Genomic DNA, 21,783 nt, shown 5'->3' with positions numbered 1-21,783 from the left:
GGAATGCGTTGAAGCATACAGAATGACAATAACACCCTCACCACAAAGATACATTAGCTCTGTCGTGTTCTGTTTGTATGTGCAAGGAGAGGCCGTTGCTTCACTCACACGACACACAAAACACCGACACAACATCAGGCGCTGATCTGTCACTGAATCAGAAAAGCATGTTGTGTGTGTTTGTATGTGGAAAACAGGATCTTATTGTGTGCTGACAGAAAATATGAGGATTAAAGGTGAGGTAGGAGATGTTTTCCTGGAGCATTTTCTACTATATTGCTTAAAATCGCCTTCACACCACGATTGCAACCTATTAATTAAATGCTCCAATACAAAAACTAAAAAAATTAGCCACCTGTGGAATAGACAGGACTGAAAAAACAACATCCAATCATTTTAACCGGCCCATCGAAATGATTGAATGGCGATATGTTTATCAGACTCAACCGCCATTTGTCCCTCCCCCCTCTGCTCGTATGAATCGTACGTTCTCAGAGGTTTGGAGCACTTGTACAGGAAACGAAGCCAAACCCAGAGCTTGGGTATATTAGCTATATTAGGATGAAAAGTTCACTGGCAAACTGTTTTGTCTTTAACATAAATCACTAGGGAATGTAACATTAGCCAGCTAGGTACGAATTGGGGCTGTTCTGCCAACAAACATAATGGTGAAATGCACAGATTACAGTGTTCAAAGTAAAGTTTAATGGGCTGCTAGCCTGACATCAGTCTGACTGCAATCAGCTGTTCTTACTAGGCCCAGATTACTTAGAACAGGTATCAAAATAACAAGTGAAAAGTCCAACTTCTAATCTAATATATTGATATACAGACCTGAATTCAGAGGTTTGCATGGATCCACAGAGGAGGGGTGAATTGTAAGAGTGGGGGGTTTGTGGAGGAGAATGAATGAGGTACGCATGTATCTGTGGACCAGCGCGGGGGGGGGCATTGATGCTGCTCAGAGCTCAGGAAGCCTCGGGAGCAAGCATTGCACATTCCGGTACTCTGGAGGCGTGGCTTTGGGGGGAAGTCTGAAGAAAGGGGTTTGGACTTTTGAATTGTGTATTTTCAAAATGTAGCTTGCTCGAACCGTTTTTCCAAGATCTCCCACCCTACCTTTAAGTTTTGAGAAACCTGAAGCTTAAAAGCCTGAAAAACCTTTTCCCAACATCGGTGTGTCCAATTTTTTTTCAATATTTGTAATTATGACATTTGGAAAGAGAGGTGAAATGATATGTTTCCATTTCCACATTTTACATAGATCAGACAACTCCCCCCTTTGGACTTACCGTCAAACTTTTTATGCCTCGAGACAAATGTAGCTCTCATGTTGTGGCTGGTCTCCTCGACCATGTTCTCAAACTCCAGTTTACTCTGCTGGTTGAGCTTGTCCTCCATCTCGGATGTGCAGCAGGTGTATCCCTGAGGACAGACACGCAGGTGCTCTCCTACGGGAAACAGAGACACAGAGCAGATTTTTAACACACATCACTGCCACAGGATTCAGTTTTTCAAACGGATGAGCTGGGTCTTTGATCAAAACTCTCTTGTGATTTTGGGACTCTCATCACTGAAGCTATCAAAGAGGAACAGACTGTAACAAATGGGGAAAGATAATATTTGTCGGTAACCTGCTATCATGTGAAACAGAGTGTAACTTTGATATATCAGTGCATGCAGCTCATGCAGGAATTTTTATATATATATATATATATATATATATATATATATATATATATATATATATATATATATATATATATATATATATATATATATATATATATATATATATATATATATATATATATATATATATATATATATATATATATATATATATATGCCTGAAGCACTGTAATGACAGCGACTTGACCAAATGCTTGAAGGTGGTGGACTTTCTATCATGAAGCCAGACTATTTCAATAACAGAACACACTATCACTACTCTTTACTGAGGCTGTGGACACTGTTGTCCATAGACCTGGAATAAAATACTTTTACCTCTGCCCATGAAATGATTGCGACAATGTGATTTATTACCTCCGCCAAGGAGGTTATGTTTTTGCCAGTGTTTGTTTGTTTGTTTGTCTGTCCATTAGTGTGCAACATAACTCAAAAAGTTATGAACAGATTTGGATGAAATTTTCAAGGTTTGTTGGAAATGGGATAAGGAAGAAATGATTACATTTTGGTGGTGATCGGGGGTGGGGGGGGCCCACAGGGGGGAGCACTGATCGTTAGTGTGCAACATAACTCAAAAAGTTATGGACAGATTTGGATGAAATTTTCAGGGTTTGTTGGAAATGGGATAAGGAAGAAGTGATTAAATTTTGGTGGTGATCGGGGTGGGGGGGCCCACGGGGGGGGCCACTGATCAGCCTTGGCAGAGGTCTGCACTCTCCGAGTGCTTCTAGTTCTTGATAAATTTATTTTATTTTATTTAACCTTAATTTAACCTGGAAAAAAAATCCCATTGAGATTAAGAACCTCTTTTCCAAGGGAGTCCTGGCCAAGAGGCAGCAAGAAATACAACACACAGTTACAACATACAGTAATTTACAGGACAAGTTAGTAAATAAAGCCTAAGACGGACAAAAATTTCCCACTGATCCCACTTTTATTAGTCTTTGGTACATTTATTTGTGTATTTGGACCCTAATAGTTCAAAAACTTTGAATTTGAACCCTCCAGGTGCTGCAAAGCTATCTTCATATTCATTCCAGCAAAAATCAAGTAGATTTCTACAACCTGCTTTAATTCCTGCTTAATTTGCTACATTTTATAACTAGTTACATCACAACATTTGCACATATAACGTCAAGACTTCCAATGAATATTTCTCCGAGTACGACATAATTGTTTGTCAGCAGCAGCGGTTGTAGTCCATACTGAAAATATGGACAAACTTCAAGCCGATTACCAAAAATGTTCAGTTGTTGGTTGTATTAACGAACACAAGTTGCTGAATGGGACAGAAAGCACGGTCAACAACCTGGAGGGGGTGGGGTATGAAGTGGCTCATTTACATTTAAAGGACCAATGCTCAAAACCACCTTTCTGGTGTCATTACTCAGAAATAGGGTTGAAGATGGACCTATAGAGTTGAATTAATGAAGAATTCAGACCCAAGCATAGCATTTACACTTTACGCAGACCACAGGGAAATGTTTTAAAATGCATAATTCCATTTAAAAAAGCAGAATATCACTCCTTTAAGAAATCTGTATGTGGACTATAAGCATAAAACTATAAATATAAAAACCAGTTGTTTCTGAATCCTGTCTTTATGTATTTGTGTTTGATATTAATTGGATCAACTGTGGCATAGTCATAGGGAACCTAAAATATGGTGGAAAGCAATTACTGTAGCTACTTCTATAATTTATATAGCATGCAATGTAAATTTATTTGATGGTAAATGAATGAACATAACCACATATTTGACACTATAAACAAACACCAACTGAAACCATACACCAGTGTTTTTCAACCTTGGGGTCGGGACCCCACATGGGGTCGCCTGGAATTCAAATGGGGTCGCCTGAAATTTCAAGTAATTGATGAAAATTTAAATAAATAAATGCATAAATTAATGGTGAATTGATAGAGACAATCCCAATACAATAAAGACATGACATGAGTCTGAAACTGCAGCACTGTGGTTCTGTTTATCTTTCAAATGTTCATTGTGGTCGGTTTCAGATGCTGCAGCTCTTTCATAATTCATAGTTTGAGTTGTTGTTTGTTCAGTATTAATTGTCAGCCTTGTAAATCCAAGCTGGACTGACTGTACATATCCTGACCAAGGAAAATCAAATTCCCACTTTGCAGTAACCTACACCTGGCTTTTCTGCCTCCGTCCATAATAATATACATTATATAGCCTAAATGTCATCTAAAATTAACGTTTATTTGCAAAAAAAGTCTTTGTTTTGAATGTCTGGGGTCGCCATAAATTCGTGATGTTAAAATGGGGTCATGAACCAAAAAAGGTTGGGAACCATTGCCATACACACATACGCATCTACAAGAATCACTGTCTGTTTTACACACCTGTTTAGACCCTCAGATACAGAACGAAATGTTTAGAACCAAACTATGAACCATCAGCCCCTGAAACTATGAAATGCAGTGCAGAAAGTAGCACTTTTCAACTCTACTCTCACCCATTAAGCTGGAATACAATATTTGTACCTGTTCCCATTTAATAATTATGACAAGGAGATTTATTCATAATAAAATGTAACAGACTCACTATGTAATCATTACACCTGGCTGAATGTGATTACTGATGTGTATAATTAGGAATAAAAAGAGGAATGTGTCTGAAAATAAAATTATTCCAACTTTATGGACACCTGTTTATAATCATTCCAATCCTACTTTAAAGGGTTGCACTATGAGGAATTTTGTATTCTCATTGTGTTATTTAGTCCAATATTGAGGCTTAACCCATAAAGACCCAAACATCCACCACTGACTAAAAGCATCTACTGATCTAAACTGTTGATTCACTAATCATATCAATACATGTAAATACAGTTTGTCATCTTTTCATGGTCATCAGATATGACCTATTTGGACGTTCAGAGGCTCCGTAGTGAATGTAGAAACACTGTCATCTTCTACAGCACTGATTCACCAGTAAAACCCATGGAGTCGGATCAATGACAGTGGGTTTATGTTCAGTTAATAATATATTTTACTGGAAAAGTCACCTTTTGTTCAGTTTTTTTTCTGTTTTGATACAATAACCTTTGAATTTCCTCTGAGCTTTTATGAAAATCTTCATGATCAGTCAATTAAACATAGGAAAATAGATGATTTTCACTGAAAAAAAAGAGCAAAATTTAGAGGATAACATTATAATAAATGGTGATAAATAATTTAGGAGAGGTTAAAGAGGGAGAAAAATTCATTTGGGAACTGCCACAAAAGTCCGAAACACCGAAATTAAACAGTTGTTTTTATTAACTTATCTACCCACACCATCACGAGCATTTGGATTGTGTCTTACGGGTCTTTTCATCGTAGGACAACAGTCTCTTTCAGAAACAAAGTAAACATACTTTCAAGCAAGACACTGTTTCTTCCTATTTTTTTTTTTTTTTTTTTTTTTTTTTTTTTTATTTAAACCCTAGATGGAATTTCCCAGTGTTTTATGTCCCATCATTGCACTCAGGTATCAGCTGGCAGATCTCACAACCTCAACACATAAAACCTACATCATCTAAATGCCAAGGTGTAGTAGAGAGTGCCAAAATATTCAGATGGAGTTCAAGACATAAAAAATGTTAAATGATCTTTATATGTTTTAAAGAGTTTTTACGTCTGTTGACTCTAAGATCATGATGTGATATTAAAGCCCAAAGCCTCGACTAAGAATGTGTGTGAATATTTTGGATTAATCCTATCGAATGATCTTGACTGAAACAGAAAACATTGTCAGTGAGAAATCATTTCTGCAGGTTTGTTGATCTAACAAGGCATTAAAAACTCAGAAGAGGATGCCTGAATCTAAACTGATAATGCAGTTCAAGCTCAGACCAACACCACTTTAAAACCCCTGATTAGAGTCAAACAACTTGGAAACGTCATCATCATGTGTCATCTCTGTACTGTCAGAGATACAAAGCAGAGACAGGTCGTTTTAGTTAGAGAGGGAGGAGGGGGGTTATCACTTGCTTTTATGTTTTAATGCCTGTGTCTACATGTAGCCGTGTTTTTTTTTTTATACGCGTGCATGTGGGACTCAAGATGGAAATTTGCCGTATTTCTATATTCTTTCGTATTTACATGAAAATGTTCATTAATACAAACTGTCCCATTTTAAAACTAAATAAATCATTCATGAATCTGTGTGTTTTGTTACCTATGTATTTCAATTCAGTTCAATTCAACTTTATTTATAGAGCACATTCCATGCACAAGGCAGAATGTGGCAGTCACCCCTGCCACTAATCATTCACCATACACCACACACTCACTTCTTCCACATGGCAAACAAAAGCCAGGTATCATCCTACTGACAGCTTGGTGGGTGCACACACTAGCCTACAATTAAACATCTAAGTTAGTCTCCTGTGCTGATTTCCCATGAAATTGTACAAAAACACACAAATACAAATAAGATTGAATTAGGGCTTCAATTATGTTAGATTCTATATTGTGAAAAATGTGCTCCTAATTATGTTTTTTCCTTTACTTACCATAGTGCTTCCTGGCTCTGGGCAGCGGAAAAGGACCCAAAGGAAGCATCAGGCTGCCTTTTATAGTGCCTGAGTTAAACAAGGAAAATAGGCTCAGCCTGTCGCACTGCACCATACCAGGTTTTTCTGATTATTAAAGAGGGTGCGTAAATGCTTTAAGTAATAAGATGACTCTTTTGATGTGAGTTTAAAACACATAAATTGTTTTGTGATTTAACTATGGAAAATAACATATGTAGTGAGATGAAATGTTTAAATTAGTGCCAATTACAAATGGTATGGTCCAGTGGGAGGGGCCTAGCCTTTAAATGGAGGGGGTCTGACATTGCTTAGGGCAGTTAGAGAAGGGCTGTGCTGACCTGTGTTACTTTTTGTTGTTATTATAATTATTTGCTTATTTCCTTGGATGCACTTAAGGGCAATAAACCTCTTACCTTTTTTTTTTTTTTTTTTTTTGTCTTAAATCAAATGGACTTTGTCTTGTTTTTGCTATAGTTTTAAGACTAAATTAGACTTCTTCCAGGCAGCTTTTTGGCAACCTACCCTCACTTCAGGTCAAAGTGTGACACAGACTCAATGTACTTCACAACAGGTATATAACATAAAATATGGATATAAAAACAAACACCAGCCAAATAAACAGTAGAAGAAGGGAATAGACTAATGTCCTGGGCATTCCCTGTCCTTTGACCCTCCTTCTCAGCAAGGAAAAACTCCAAAAACCCAGTGGGAAAAGAGAACCACAGTGAAGGAGAGATCTTCTACTATTTTACTTGTAATTTTATTGTAAAGCACTTTGTTAAATCTATCTGCAAAAAGTGCAACATAAATAAACATTATTATTATTATTATTATTATTATTATTATTATTATTACCCTGATCAAATACACACTCAGTGATCGTAGTATTGTAGATCGTAGTATTGTAGATCGTAGACAGTGCTATAAAAAAAGTGAAGGTTGCAAACATGTGATCACTGCATCACACCTGAGGTACAGGTGGAGATGCACCTATACTTAGCATGTGGCAAATACAATAATAGCATCGGCATTATCATTATTAGCAGTACAGTTCAATTCCACTCATCCTACAATTACATGCATGTCACAAACTGAGTGACAAACAACATCTGTGCATGTGACAAATGAGATGTTTTCTTTTAATCATACTTTTTACCATTCCATTCTTCTCTGTGGTGATTAATGGCAGCAATTTACCCAATGTTTTAGATATTAATAAAATACATTTATACATCTATGCAGATTTATGTATGTATGTATCTTCTTTTCTCATAAATTATTAATAAAACCAAATTCAAGAAAAACTGCACCATATATACCCATATTCTTTATACTCCCTGCTAATGACACTGTCAAGCTAAAGCGTGCCACTGCAAGTTTTCCTCTTATTTCTATTTGACATATGAACATGCATTGGAGCACAGCTGTTATTTCTGATGGGAAATTAACTCAGGGGCACAATGAGTTTATTTGTCTGTGAAAAGATACGATCTTCAGAGAAAAGACAAACAAAAATGAAAAAAAAAAAAAAAAAAGTTCTCTGTGAAAGTACACTGGTCAGAATAACTCCTTACATTCATGTGCTGAAACTTTGAAGTAACACCTAGTATTTTCCCCCAAGACGACAGCAGATGCACAAATCTTTTGGAAAAATAATCTCTGGGTTTCAACTCGGTAGAAAATGATACATACAAATATAGCAACACACCACTTGTCTGCATACTTCTTGTATTATCTCTCCACTGCTGCTTCACGTCTGAGAGCACCAGACATCATTATTAAACAGTCTTTTTAAAAGTCTGGGCACCAGTCACATGAAAGATTTTAGATTTCTGAGGGGTTTTTTTTCCACTTGTACCTATTAACATTTGAGAGAGAGAAAGATAAAATGGCTGTCGCTGTACCGGGGGGGATTGGTGCAGAACCCTTCAGATTGTGAGGTTTTTTGATGGATCCTACTACACAATGCAAGCACTGGCAAGCATACATACTGGTTGTCTGTATGCATATACAGTACAGCAAGCTATAGATGAAGAAGCTGTGCATGGGTAATGAAACTAGAGGATGCGGTATGTACGTGCAGGCACTTTCAAATGGGCTTAATCCTTAATCAGTCCTTAGAGAGGCACCAGGCTACAGTAATGAGGTGCACCATCAACAGCTCAACACAAACCTATTGTCTCCTGAGTAATACACAAGCCTCATGGCCACAGAGACCAAACTCTGTAAAACAACAGAATAAGGTTGAATATAGCAGTTGTTTCTGTTTGGTAATCTTTTAGGCTCTTTGGTGTCCCCACTTAAAGGTGCGGGAGACTTTCATGACCAATTTTTTTTTATCAAATCTGTAAAACCTCAGTCATAGCCAAAGTATCACAAATCTGTAAGTTTTCCTGTGATTACTTACCTGAATTTCTTATATCACGGTGAACAATTTGGAAGTGCCATCCACCATAAACAAAATGTGTGTTTACAAACAGAGTCGGGAGGTAACTCGGGCATCTTCGGAATTTTGTCGCGACGTGCACTGTGGGAAAGGGAGGTTCGCTCAGCCGCCTGACAGCGGCAGTGGCAGCACAACCATATGATATTTTATGGATGAAACAAACACGACGCAGAAACATCTGAAATGCGAAAACGGCTGGAGGAATATGCATAGAGGGAAGGGAGCTCCAGCAGTTTCAGCGTCGTGTCTGTTCCAGCTGCCACTGTCAGGTGGCTGCACGAGCCTTCACCTCCCATAACGCACGTCGCAACAAAATTCTGCAGATGCCCGAGTTACCTCCCGACTCTGTTTGTAAACACATGGTTTGTTTATGGTGGATGACACTTCGAAATTGTTCACCGTAATGCAAGAGATTCAGGTGAGTAATCACAGAAAGACTTATGGATTCATGATATGACTGAGGTTTTACAGATTTGATGAAAAATTGGTCATGAAAGTCTCCCGCAGCTTTAATGACAGTCTTATAAACACCTGGCAACGCAACATAGAACAGTGTTCCTCAGCTGTCACACATCATTTCCAGTTCATGAAAAAGAGAAACAGTGTGAAACTTTTTTTATACAAGGTGTGATCAGTTGAACACACACCTTCAGAAAAGTGCAACAAACATCCTACAATATTTCCCTTCACATACTGTAACTCTCTGCTGTGCACCTTCTAAGCCAGCATGTATTTTTTTTTCTATTTTAACAGTTTTGTTTACTTGACTCCTTTCAGTTCAGGACCACTTCAACAATCCCCATTATCTTTTTTTTTTTTTTTTTTTTTCAGGTGGCAGATATAAACGAAAACACCTTATTTCACCATTATGGAACAGGGCCTAAATTGCAGTGTTTGATACAATAACAGCAACAGTTTCATGTTATAATGAATGATAACTTTGGAAAAGTCGCAATTTGTTGCTGCATTAGAAAGTGCTGCAAGTCTAGGGTGAGATGCTTTCAATATAAGTTTTTGTTGATCCAATAGATTGATTGGGGAAAAAAAAGAAAGAAAATCAATGAAAGGCACAACTGTCCTTAAGTGCATATGAAAGCTAAAAGGCAATAATGGTGCTTACAGCTTTCATATTATTGTCACCACTCTATTCATGATGCAGTCTTGGTCTGATATAAACACATAATTTGCTCTAGTGTGCTTCACTCACAATTTGGAATATTTTGATGCTGCTTTTACATAAACCAAAAAAAACAAAACAAAAAAAAAAAACCAAAACAAAGTGAGTGTGCTGCGTACTTATAACGATGTGACTTTGACTTTGTTGCATTTTTTGCTGTTTTCCATAATACAGATGCCAAAAATAAATGGCAAAAACAAAAATAGGGTGCCATTATTTCTTTTTTTGGCACCTTTATATCTCCTTCCTAAAGCACAGTGTTTTAAACATTCCAAACTCGGTTTCCTAAAGAACAAAACAAACCTAGATGCCTACCTTTGTGAACTTGGGAATAATCGTCTCCAAACCTAGATGGGATTTTGACTCACCAGACCATATCTGTCCTGTTCTAGCTGGTTGCTTTACACCCAAGATGGAATTTGAAACCAAGCCGTCAATACACTACATGGTTGCGAGATCACAGTTTTATCTCAGAGTATGTCAAGTTAACTTAAAGTTGTAAGTCTCAATACTGACAATACTGACAAAAAAGGACACATCAGTTTGGGCATAGCAGCGGGGATGGGTACATTCAAGTGGTAAATAATACTAAAGAAAGATCAATAAACAGTTTAATTGTATAGGTAGCAGAGATTATCACCTTTTACATGAGTCTAGAATAGGCTTTAAACCAATGCCCATGTACAATGATTCACATTTATAAAGCCGTAACATGTACTATTTCATTTATTTTGTAAAAATTCCCTATTCAGAACCTAATTTAAAGCACCACACAATGATAATCAGTCAATCATGTCAACCATGCCCGTGTTAATTTAATAAAGCTCTGCTGCATCCTTACATAAGCAGGAACATCAGTAATGGGTTTTGACAAAGTAGAGTTGTTAGTAAGTGGAGCACTAAGGAGGGAGAAAAGCACACGGAACAGTGTTTTTGTCACAAACATCACCAATGGCTGCAGGTGAAGGGGGGAAGTTGGGAACAGTCCCAGAACTCGTCCACGGCATCTGTTAAAACGCCTTGCCAAGTCAGTCCTGCCACCAAATACTTCACTGTTGCTGAAACTTCTGTACATTTATATGACAACATAAAGTTGGGATACATTGTAGAGTTATACCTGTTCAGTGTGTTGAGCTTTTCAGGTCTATTAAATTAAATCTATACATTCATAGATTAGGTTGCCTGTTAAATCTGATGAAATAGTGCTGTAAAAACATTTAGTGGTTCAGTCATTAAAAGTGGAGCCTGTATGCACATATGGTAGAACTACTTTCTTTACTGAGGCACCAAATAGAGTTCAGAAGGGGTTACACTCATGCATTTAACTCAAATACAGCTCAGTCAAGACCAATTTCTTGAAAAATAAAGTACTTTGTCTAAATAAGTTGTATTTGGCGGTCTGTTCTGGGAGCTGCATGCCCTTCAAGATGTAGAGCAGGAAATGCACACTTTCCATGAGCATACATAGAAGTCAAGGAAGGGAAAGCAGCAGCAAGCCCCCCCCCCCCCCCCCCCCCCCATAAGGAACAGAACAGATCCAGCATCAATAACACATTATATTGATGGTACAGAATGTAAAGGTGGAGCTGGAGTGGATAGAATCAGCAGATCAGCTCCGGTCAATCATACGGATATGTGGACTGTGCATGACTAACTAATGCTACCCTCAAGTTATTAGGCCAATTGTCCATAGTCTGTAGCCGTTTCTCAATACGCATTCTTGTCTGTTCTTCCGTTCTTGTGAAACGTCATCAGTCGGGGCCCAAGTACTGTTCCAATTGCAAGTTCACCTAAACCAAGAATGCATGGAATACCGAGATCTTGTTCTTATCTGCTAATTTAAACCAAGGATGGACTAGATGGTGACTCGTGTAGACTTGGCTGGCAAAATATCCCAAGATACACTTTATGCTACTCTCGAATGCTACAGCGGCTTTTGTAACAACTTAGTTACCTCCACCAACATTGGGGTTTGTCTGTTTGTTTGTATGTTAGCAAGATAATTACCTCTGCCAAGAAGGTTATGTTTTTACCAGTGTTGGTTTGTCTGTCTGTTTGTTTATCTGTCAGTGTGCAAGGGGGGGGGGTGTCACTGATCTGCCTTGGCGGAGGTCTGCACTCTCCAAGTGCTTTTCTAGTTCAAAAAGTTACGGAAGGATTTTGATGACATTTTCAGGAAATGTTGATACTGGCACAAGGAACAAATTATTACATTTTGGTGGTGATTGGGGGGGGGGGGGGGGTGTCTGATCTGCCTTGGCGATGGTCTGTGCTCTCCGAATGCTCTTCTAATTCAGAAATGTTTTTTGACTAGATGACCATAACAAGATGATGTGTTATAATGTTAGAACACAAGCAAGAGGCAGAATACCAACAAACACATCTTATTATCATGATATGATATGGGATTCAACAAAATGTGTTGCAGTTTTGAAAAATATACAAAATGTATGACATGTAAATAGTATAAACGTATTGAAATCAAATCGAGTGACATTGTGGTGATTTGCGGGAAATACATTAGGGAGTCGATGGTGTAAATACAGCAGAGCCTGGGAGGAAAGTTCACAAGTACGCAGCTGTTCCAATTACAGACAGACTTGCGTTCTTAGGAAGTCTGTTCTCTGAGACCGTTCTTACCAAGACCTTACTCGCCAAGTTCGCAAGACCATACACTATGTTCTTGATACTGAGAAATGGTCAATGTTTTACCATCAGGAGACTGCAATTGTAAGTGTTTTAATGCTCTCGATCCATTTACAGCGGTGCATCTATTCACTTCAGGCTCAGCTTTGTATTGACATGAATCATTGCTCTATTTATCTTCTGCTGAACTGGACAGCACAAATAAAAGGTTGACAAATCAAACATAAAGTGTGAATATGCTAAACACATCATGAAAGCCTTGTTCTATATCGGGGGGGGTCCATAAAGATCCGGTTTGGCAGAATTCAGATAGCGAGTTAGGTTTTTTTTTTTTTTTTTTTGTCATTAATCCACTTCCTCTGCTCTTTATCATCACCTGTAAAGTGGCAGAACAACAACTGGATTTATTTCATGGACTCAGGGACACAGTACTGCAGTATATTAAATACAGAGGAATGCACAAAAATGGACCTGGAAACAAGAAGTGAGTGGGTGTAAAGTAACACAAATAAAGTAAAAAATATTTTCATCCTAAAAGTGGCTATTATTTTGTACAGTGTGAAAAAAAAAACACAGAAATGATTGAGAGATTGTCATTGCTATTCTTTTTTAGAAAATCAATTATTGCAGCTCTAGTGCTATTCTAGTGAGAGAATATCCACCTGTCATATTAGAATTATAGTGTGATAAGCCTACTTCCATTGAGATGTAAAATAACACAGCTGTACCGGTCTAGCACATCCACCCACATCCATGATTCATTACACTCCTTCTAACCTGATCACAAATTCATGGATCAACACACTCAGCAGACCAGCTTACACACATACATTATATATTATTTACACACAGGTTTATCTATGACTTATGAGTAAACTGTCGTGTAATCACAGCAAACGAAAAAAAGAAATCAGAGAAATGGTTTCCCTCATATGTGTAAGCCAGTCCAGCTTGTTAATGTACCACTTTGTCCTTGCAGCTGCCTTGAGCGCAGATGTCAGAAGGCACTGCTGTACATCATCCGCTCTCTCAATGAGCTGATCAGAGATTTAAATGTATGTAATTACAGAAGGCAAGATAATTAAGGACAAATGGTAATCTTCTTTGGGGAATTTCTCTCTGAAATGTTCTGGCTTTAGCTCAAATGCTCGCTACTTAAAAGGACATGAGGCATACGAAATATTGTCGGGTTTACAAATGCAATCACACATTAATTGTTTTGTTCTTTTTTTCTTTTTTTTTTGATGCACAGATGTGTTCGCTTCCTCTGGACCACTATGTTCTCAAGCAAAACATGATTGAAGTGTAGCATTGTAATTAGGCGAAAATTGCTGACAACAGTACAAAGAACACTCACATAGACCCACTGATGAATGGGTGGAGGAAATACAGTAAAGCAAAGCCACACACATCAGCTCCAGTTGTTTTGACCTCAACCCAGACCATTAAATGTTTATCACTGTCATTATTTTGTCCCCCGTATGTTTAACCAACCAGATGTTTTGATCTGCTCGGTAAGAAAGTCAAGAATATAGGTCACTGAGGGGGAAGTGGATCAACCTGGAGGTATGATCATGCAGAGATTAAAGAAGTCATAACATCATATCATTTGCTTTTCATTTTGCTATCATGCTATCATTTTGCATTTCAATGTTACCGCGCATTTGGCCTCAGTTCCCTTTGGCTTTGCATCCCTTGATGTTAAAGAAGCATGTACTTCGAGTGTGTTTGAGGTTTCATACACTGGCTTGTGCTGCAATAATGGCTAACGGGCAGGTGTTAAGGATGCCACAGTTCTCATCCTTCCTTTGTAATTGTGGTTCATTAAAACTGGTAACGGGCCCTAGGGTTTATTAGGCGTCCATGTGATGTTAAAACTCAATTGAAGCAGATGCCCTGGTGATACGCAATGTATTTGAACTTAGAAATGGCTGTTGGTACTACTTAGATTTCCTCTGTTTTACACCAGCAATATGCTATGTCCCGATTTACAACTAAATAATTCCTATTTTACATGTTAACATGCAACTGTACGATAATATTTAGCAATGCAAAAGCCACTCGCTCATTTTCTGAAATATCAAAAACCAGACGTGTTAGTATTAATTATATGCTGAATGAACTTAATTGCATGTTTTTGGAGCCGAAAAATTAGGGGAAAATATTACCAGAATTTAGAAATACGCTCAATACTTCTGCAGTTTTCTCCTTTCAATCCAATAAAAAAAAACAAAAAACAAAATACAAAATACCTGACCTGACATCATTTCACGCAGCAAAGGAAAAACAAAGGTGTTTTTCTAAACATGTGATAAGCCACAGAGGAAGAGCTTAACCCTTAGGGGTCTACGGTCACGGCCCCGTGTCTGAATCACATGACATATTCAACACGTCGTAGTGTAGGAAGTCGGTCACATAGACCACAGGGGACAATTGCATTTGAAAGTGCGGAAATGAGACACTATTCCACTTTTTATCAATAGAGCAAATACAATCAGATATATGATGGTTTGAATCCGGAGCAAGCAAGCAATTTAGCGTTACTATAGCGATATAAAGCAAGTGTTATATTTCTGACCATATCTTTGTCATTTTTTGTCCTTTTTCAAAACGGGAAAAAATGGAAAAATCTGCGGATTCTAATCCACAGACTGCACTAGCATTGCAGGTATGGGTGAAGATGACCCCCATCTAAACCGGATGCAGATACTGGGGGGGGGGGCAGAGAAAACGCCTATGTAAAGATATGCTTTTACATCAAATATTTGAGTATAGTTTTCATTTATTACAATTTTAATTTTACTAGCGGCATAGTACCTGTGGTGCCATATCGCCCTCCTGTGGTGCAACAGCGGCATCCAAACACCTTCCCATGTCCCATGCTGCAACATTGAAGGGACGAACACAGGGCGGGGCCGAAACGTGCATTATATAGTAGGATATACCTAATATTTGGAACCAATATTCATTTATTTTAAAGTCTTTGAAAATGTTCATTAAGCATCTTTGCATTATATATGCAAAAAATTATATAAATTTTTCAAATCGGGTTTTATATTTTTTGTGTATTCTTTGTCCTTTTGTTTTGATATAGTAGGTTAGAGTGAAAAACTAATAGGCAGATGAGATAGATGAAGTAGTGCTGAAAAAAAGTTACCAAACATGGGTATAATAAACACTTCTTTATATAGTATATAAGGGCAACATCAAAAGTACTCAAAAATGGCCAAAATAGACTCAGGCCTCTGAGGGCTAAATCCAAGTGGTAACTACAGCTGTCACTATTAAACCCCTCTGCCCAGTCTGAAAACAAACCTCCAGTCAAGTGGTAAATTTTCTACAGGTCAAAAATATAGTACACAAGAGGAATTTGTGTTTGCTGAAAGGTAATTATGGATTTTTTTGCCAAGTGCTGCCAAAACACAACAAGCTGCAATTGTAAAATCAATGTCTGGTAAAAGAAATGTGACACAAGCAAATGGTGAATGTTAAATGGTTACTTTACAAAGACATTTTATGTATGGTTGTGTGTTATTTGATGTAATACCTTATGTAACAAACACCTTCGCCTATCATACAAAAAATGAAAGCACCGGCAGCAAATTCCCAATGGACAGTACAAAAAAATGTGATATTTGTTCTGCTAAAGGACGTAAAATAGCCCAAGTCAAAGTAAATACACCTTTAAAGCTTTAGATGGCTGTAGACATGAACATGCAACTCAAGGCCGTGTTTTCACTAGAAGTGCTCTGTGCTCAATGGCTTCTGGCAGGTGGGTATAAATATATTGTGTTGTTATGCTACAAGGTGTGGGACCTCAACAGTCACAGAGCGCCAACTTTAACTCTAACCGATTGGTCTCGGTCACTTTGCCAATTCATGATAAGGCTTCAAAGGAAAAGCTAAGGATAAGGCTTCAAAGCTGAAGCTGAGGTCCTAAGGCTTCCACTTCAACATGGTAGATCTACTAAAGTGGAGATTTAATGCCATCATCAAAATAAAAAATAAAGGGCGTAAAAGCATCACCCTTGCAATTTGTTCACTATTCTTTGTCACGCTTTGGCTGATGGCTAATTTCATACTGATTTAGTTAAAAATACAATAAAAAAAATATGTGTTTCAACACAACAACAAAACAATATGAAAAAGGATTAAAAAAAAAAACTGCCTTACAGTGCAACAGCTGTACTGCAGGAGATAAAATACACTGGAGGATAAATGTCAAAGCTGAAGTTCAACTCCAAAAACACCTCCTATAGTTTATAATCTTCGATAAACATTCAATATGCTAAACAGACTTTTTTTCAATGCTATTCCCACATCTATTAACATATGTTTTGAAGTCTCCAGAATAGTTCAGGCCAGCTGTGGAAAGAGTGGGTTCTGAGCCCAAAGAGGGTCCGATGCCAGAGAGTGTGAATAAGTCCCAAAAGGATTCATTAGTCTACCTGGCCAAAGGGCAAACTGCATATGGGCCATGCCATCTGGTACATCCCTTGACCACTCTTGCCAGCATTTATAAAGTGATGATATTCTAGACAGAGCCACACACATGCCAAAAAAGCCAACAGATCATCCAATAAAGAGTGATGAGTATATTCTTCATCCATGCTAAGAATTTTCTAAAACAGATATAGCAGTGCTGAACTTTAGCCGAGTGTGGTACAGAAATGTACAGTGTCTTTTCTACAAGAACATAATCACCAGGGTTTACTAGAAAAAAGACAAAAAAAACATTGTACAGTGTGTACAATGGAATATGCAAATAACCTAATCAGTACTTTGTGTTTTGTTATCAGGACACCTTGATGTCTGGTGGTGGGAGTTTCACACCACATCTGGGAAACATGATGTGGACTGAATTAAATTTACATCACCATTGATGAGAAGTGTCTTTACAACTGCCTCAGTGACTCTTTAAGTGCAGCTGCCACAGAGGACCGATGAGCACGGAATCATTGCTTTGAAATGAGGGCACAGGACTGCGGAACAGTTTCATATTGTTAATATTTCATCTCAACAATTTACCTCGACAGATCTCCGACAATATTCAGAATTGAATTGATTTTTAGTTTTCCTGCTTCTGTCAGTCCATCACTTTTTTTTTTTTAGCTTTTTATTCTATGTATGTTTGCACTGAAGTAGCTGCTCTTAAATCTCACTGTACATGTGTATAGTGACAATAAAGGTATTCTATTCTATTCTATTCTATTCTATTCTATTCTATTCTATTTCTTTGAACATGAATTTACATACCTCCACATTCAAGTTATAAAGTTAAATAAGAGGCTATACTATTATTTTTGAAGGGGTCATATTTTGCTAAAGACACTTTAATTAGTCTTTGGTACATTTATTTGTGTTTGGACCCTAATAATTCAAAAAGTTTGAATTTGAACCCTCCAGATGCTGCAAAGCGATCTTTATCTTCATTCTGGCAAAAAATCGAGTAGATTTCTACAACCTATTTCAATTCCTGCTTAATTTGTTATGTTTGAAATTAGTTACATCACAACATTTGCATATATAAGGTCAAGACTTCTGATGAACATTTCTCCTGGTATGATATAATTGTTGTCAGCAGCGGTTGTAGTCCATACTGAAAATATGTCCAAACTTTGATCCGATTTCCAAAAATGTTCAGTTCTTGGTTGAACAGGACAGAGCAGCACGATTGACAACCTGGAGGGGGTGGGGTGTGAAATGGCTCATTTGCATTTAAAGGGCCAGCGCTCAAAACGCCCTTTCTGGTGTCGTTACTCAAAAATAAGGTTGAAGATGTACCTGTGGAGTTGCATAATTCAATTAAAAAAAAGCAAAATAAGACTCCTTTAAGATATATATATATATATATATATATATATATATATATATATATATATATATACACACATATATACATATACATACATATATATATATATATATATATATATATATATATATATATATATGAAAAATGATTACTTTTTCAGCTGAAGGTGTGTCACATATTTGTCTCGAAGGAAATTCCAGTGAAACTGTTGAACTTTATAGTGAAAGGTACGAAAAAGTAAAGCAAACATTAAACACAACCAGTTCTAAAGGAGGAGGGCCCACTGAAGAATTTCTTTAAATGATACTCCGTGACAGTGGTGGTCTTTGTCTCTTTACTTTCCCCCTTTTCTTCAAACTAAACATCTGAGCTTAATTCAGCACACTGGACAATAAAAGCTAAAAGGCAGGCTGAAGCTTAGCTCCACGTGAAAAGGTTGACACTTCTATCTTTGAGATCTATTGACTCAGTTACAGCTACAGCCCCTCACACATCTGGTCTCCTTTATTTAGGCTGTGGCTCATGTAAGAAGCCCTTTATTCAACTGTCACGACCTACACTGCGCAGAGAAGAGCTTGACTCATAAATAAAATTAAGGGTCGTTGAATGATGGAGCTCTGAATGGATACTGTTCACATTAGTATGAAAAGGAATAATATGGCATTGATTAAAGGAGGGAAAATTTGCTATTATCTGAGATTAATACTTTTTTGCTCTTTGCAGGGTACAAAGGGGAATCACCATTTGTGTCAGAGACATTCTAGATGTACAAAGGCATAATTTTCCTCAAAATGCATCTAAATTATTTGGAAAATGTTATGCTCACACACAAAAAAAGCTGTATAATTATTTCAGTGTTTGTTTTTTAATGACCACCAGGAATTACTTCAGCTGATAAACATTAAATACTAAGACATATTAAAAAAAAAAAACATATTTTTAAATGGAAATTCAGATCAATTCCACATATTGAGTCATAAAAGAGTAAGCATTTAATCCGATACTGTGTGTGGCTACCACATGCAAAACATTACATTAGTATTGATTATTTTTATCTTGACATAAGCATAAAACATTGATGGAACCGTAGATTAAACTATATTTAGTCTGTTTGGCATGTGATACGTAGTGACATTTTGTGGTGAAACAGCAGAAAGTGCTGGCGTTCTCTCACATCACCCTCCCCTGCAGTGGCAACAAAAAAACCATTAAAGACCATCATCTGAACCAGTAACTGCATCAAGTGACTCTGAAGCAGACTTGAAAATTTACGAAAAAAAGAAAATGCAAATTACACACATTTCCAAAAACTGTTCAGAAGGTGGAAGTGAACGCTGTGTTACGAATGTTTGTAATAAACACAGAATTAAGCCTGGTCCACATGGAGTTGAAAAGGATATATTTCCATAAACATGGCATCGTCTCAAGAACGGCGTGTGTCCATTCAAAACCACCGAAAACGTTATGTGGTGCTGTAATGTTGCCACAAAAATGCAGCAATAACAAATAAGACATGGAGCATATGCACAAAACTTGTCATGGAAAAAAAAATACAAGAAGATGATGGTGGTGAATATGAATGTGCATGTGTGACAGGGGAGAGGTGGGGCTATGGTGTCGTCCTTTCTGAAAAGAGGTGTATAGATTATAAACATAGAAATGTGATTTTAAGATTCCTTCACTCTGAGATCTGGTTTCAAAACATAGTGGATTCGGTTTTGTTCCCAAAATGCCAGTTCCATGTCAATGAAAAACCCAAATGATAAAAAAAAAAAAAAGTTTTGCAGAGACTCCTAAATTCATCTCTGACCCTTAGTAGAGTCCCTGCTTTCCATCAAAAATGACTATTCTTTTTTTCATTTCTTTTATTTTCTCTTTTCAGGCAATTTAACTATCTTTTAAAAAACACACGCCTACCTTGTGCAGTTCTCTCCTGTCAGTCCAAATCAAAAAACTACATATTAACATAGACGACCTGATGCCGTTTCATGGCATTTTGGAAAAATTCAACCACTTTTCCAGACTTGCCCGCTGAGACACAGAGCAGAGGAATAATTACATCTGTCAATCATGTATTTAACCTCCCTAACTATCTGACAACACCTGTCATTAGCCAGAAACCTGTGTTACAGAGTGGATTTTCAACGGATGGATAGATGGAAAAGATTACTTAAGATCACTTGAAGTGCGATATGCAGAGAGGTAATTATGGGTTTTCCCCCAAATGACTCTAAAAGACTATCAAGTACTTTGAGGAAACATGAATGAACCCTGTAGAGACATGGTGGTGCAACATGGCACATTTCAAGGCAACCTGCAACCTCTATGGATATGAAAAGCCCATTCTATGGTAAAGAAAATAAAATCCCGAATTAGGCTTATGACACTCATTTTGTCTTCGTTTATGTAATTATACTTTTCTTTTTTCTTTGTTCAGACAAGGATGACGTTTCTGAGGAAAACTGGAGTCACAGTCGAAACTGTAAAGCAGGTAACATCTAAAAACTATACCTTGTCTGAACAAAAGAAAAAAGAAAAGTATAAGAAAAAAATCCCATTTGAAGGTGATTATATTTACTAATGCACACAAAATTATGGAATTACAAGATATTTGTTAAACTTTTAACTAAAGTGAAGTTAATCCTTAGGGCTCTGAGCCTATTTTGGCTGTTTTTGAGTACTTTTGATGTTGCCTATATATACTATATAAAGAAATGCTTATTATACCCATGTTTGGTATCTTTTTTTTTCTCAGCACAACTTCATCTATCTCATCTGCCTATTATTTTTTCACTTTAACCTACTATATCAACATAAAAGGCCAAACAACACACAAATTATATAAAATCAAATTTGAAAAATTTATATAATTTATTGCATAAATAACACAAAGATGCTTAATGAACCTTTTCAAATACTTTAAAAGTGAATATTAGTTCCAAATATTAGGTGTATTAAATTAAAATTGTAATAAATTAAAACTATACTCAAATATTTGACATAAAAGCATATCTTTACAAAGGTGTTTTCACCGGTTTTCTCACCCGCCCCCCAGTCCTACTGGGTTCTGCATGCGGTGGGGGTCATCTTCACCCTTACCTGTATTGTTAATGCAGTCTGTGGATTAGAATCCGCAGATTCGGCCAGTTTTTTTTCGTTTTGAAAAAGGACAAAAAATGATGAAGATATGGTCAGAAATATAATGCTTGCTTTATATCGTTATAGTAACACTATATCGCATTCAAACCGTCATATCTCTGGTTGTATTTGCTCTATCAACATCAAATAAAAAGTATGAGAGTGTTTCACGTCTGCACTTTCAAATGCAATTGTCCCCAGTGGTCTATGTGACCAATTTCCAACGCTATGACGTGTTGAAAATGTCCTGTGATTCAGTCACAGGGTCGTGACTGTGGACCCCTAAGGGTTAAAAGTGACTACCAATAGCTTATTAGGACAGTTA

The 21,783-nt window shown here is 37.2% G+C and overlaps 1 protein-coding gene across 2 annotated transcripts in view; it reads right to left on the bottom strand.

Annotated features, from left to right (window-relative positions):
• Window positions 1–21,783, bottom strand: part of LOC115414915 (glypican-6-like) — a 201,354-nt gene that overhangs the window by 155,254 nt on the left and 24,317 nt on the right. For both annotated transcript variants that reach the window (XM_030128286.1, XM_030128281.1), the window contains exon 2: window positions 1,293–1,451. In XM_030128286.1, coding sequence (XP_029984146.1) covers window positions 1,293–1,451 — 159 coding nt within the window. The remainder of the gene's footprint in view (window positions 1–1,292; window positions 1,452–21,783) is intronic.

The sequence above is a fragment of the Sphaeramia orbicularis genome, chromosome 3, assembly GCF_902148855.1.
Source record: "Sphaeramia orbicularis chromosome 3, fSphaOr1.1, whole genome shotgun sequence".
In the NCBI taxonomy this organism is placed as follows: Eukaryota; Metazoa; Chordata; class Actinopteri; order Kurtiformes; family Apogonidae; genus Sphaeramia; species Sphaeramia orbicularis.
This window is presented reverse-complemented; position numbering and strand designations above follow the sequence as displayed.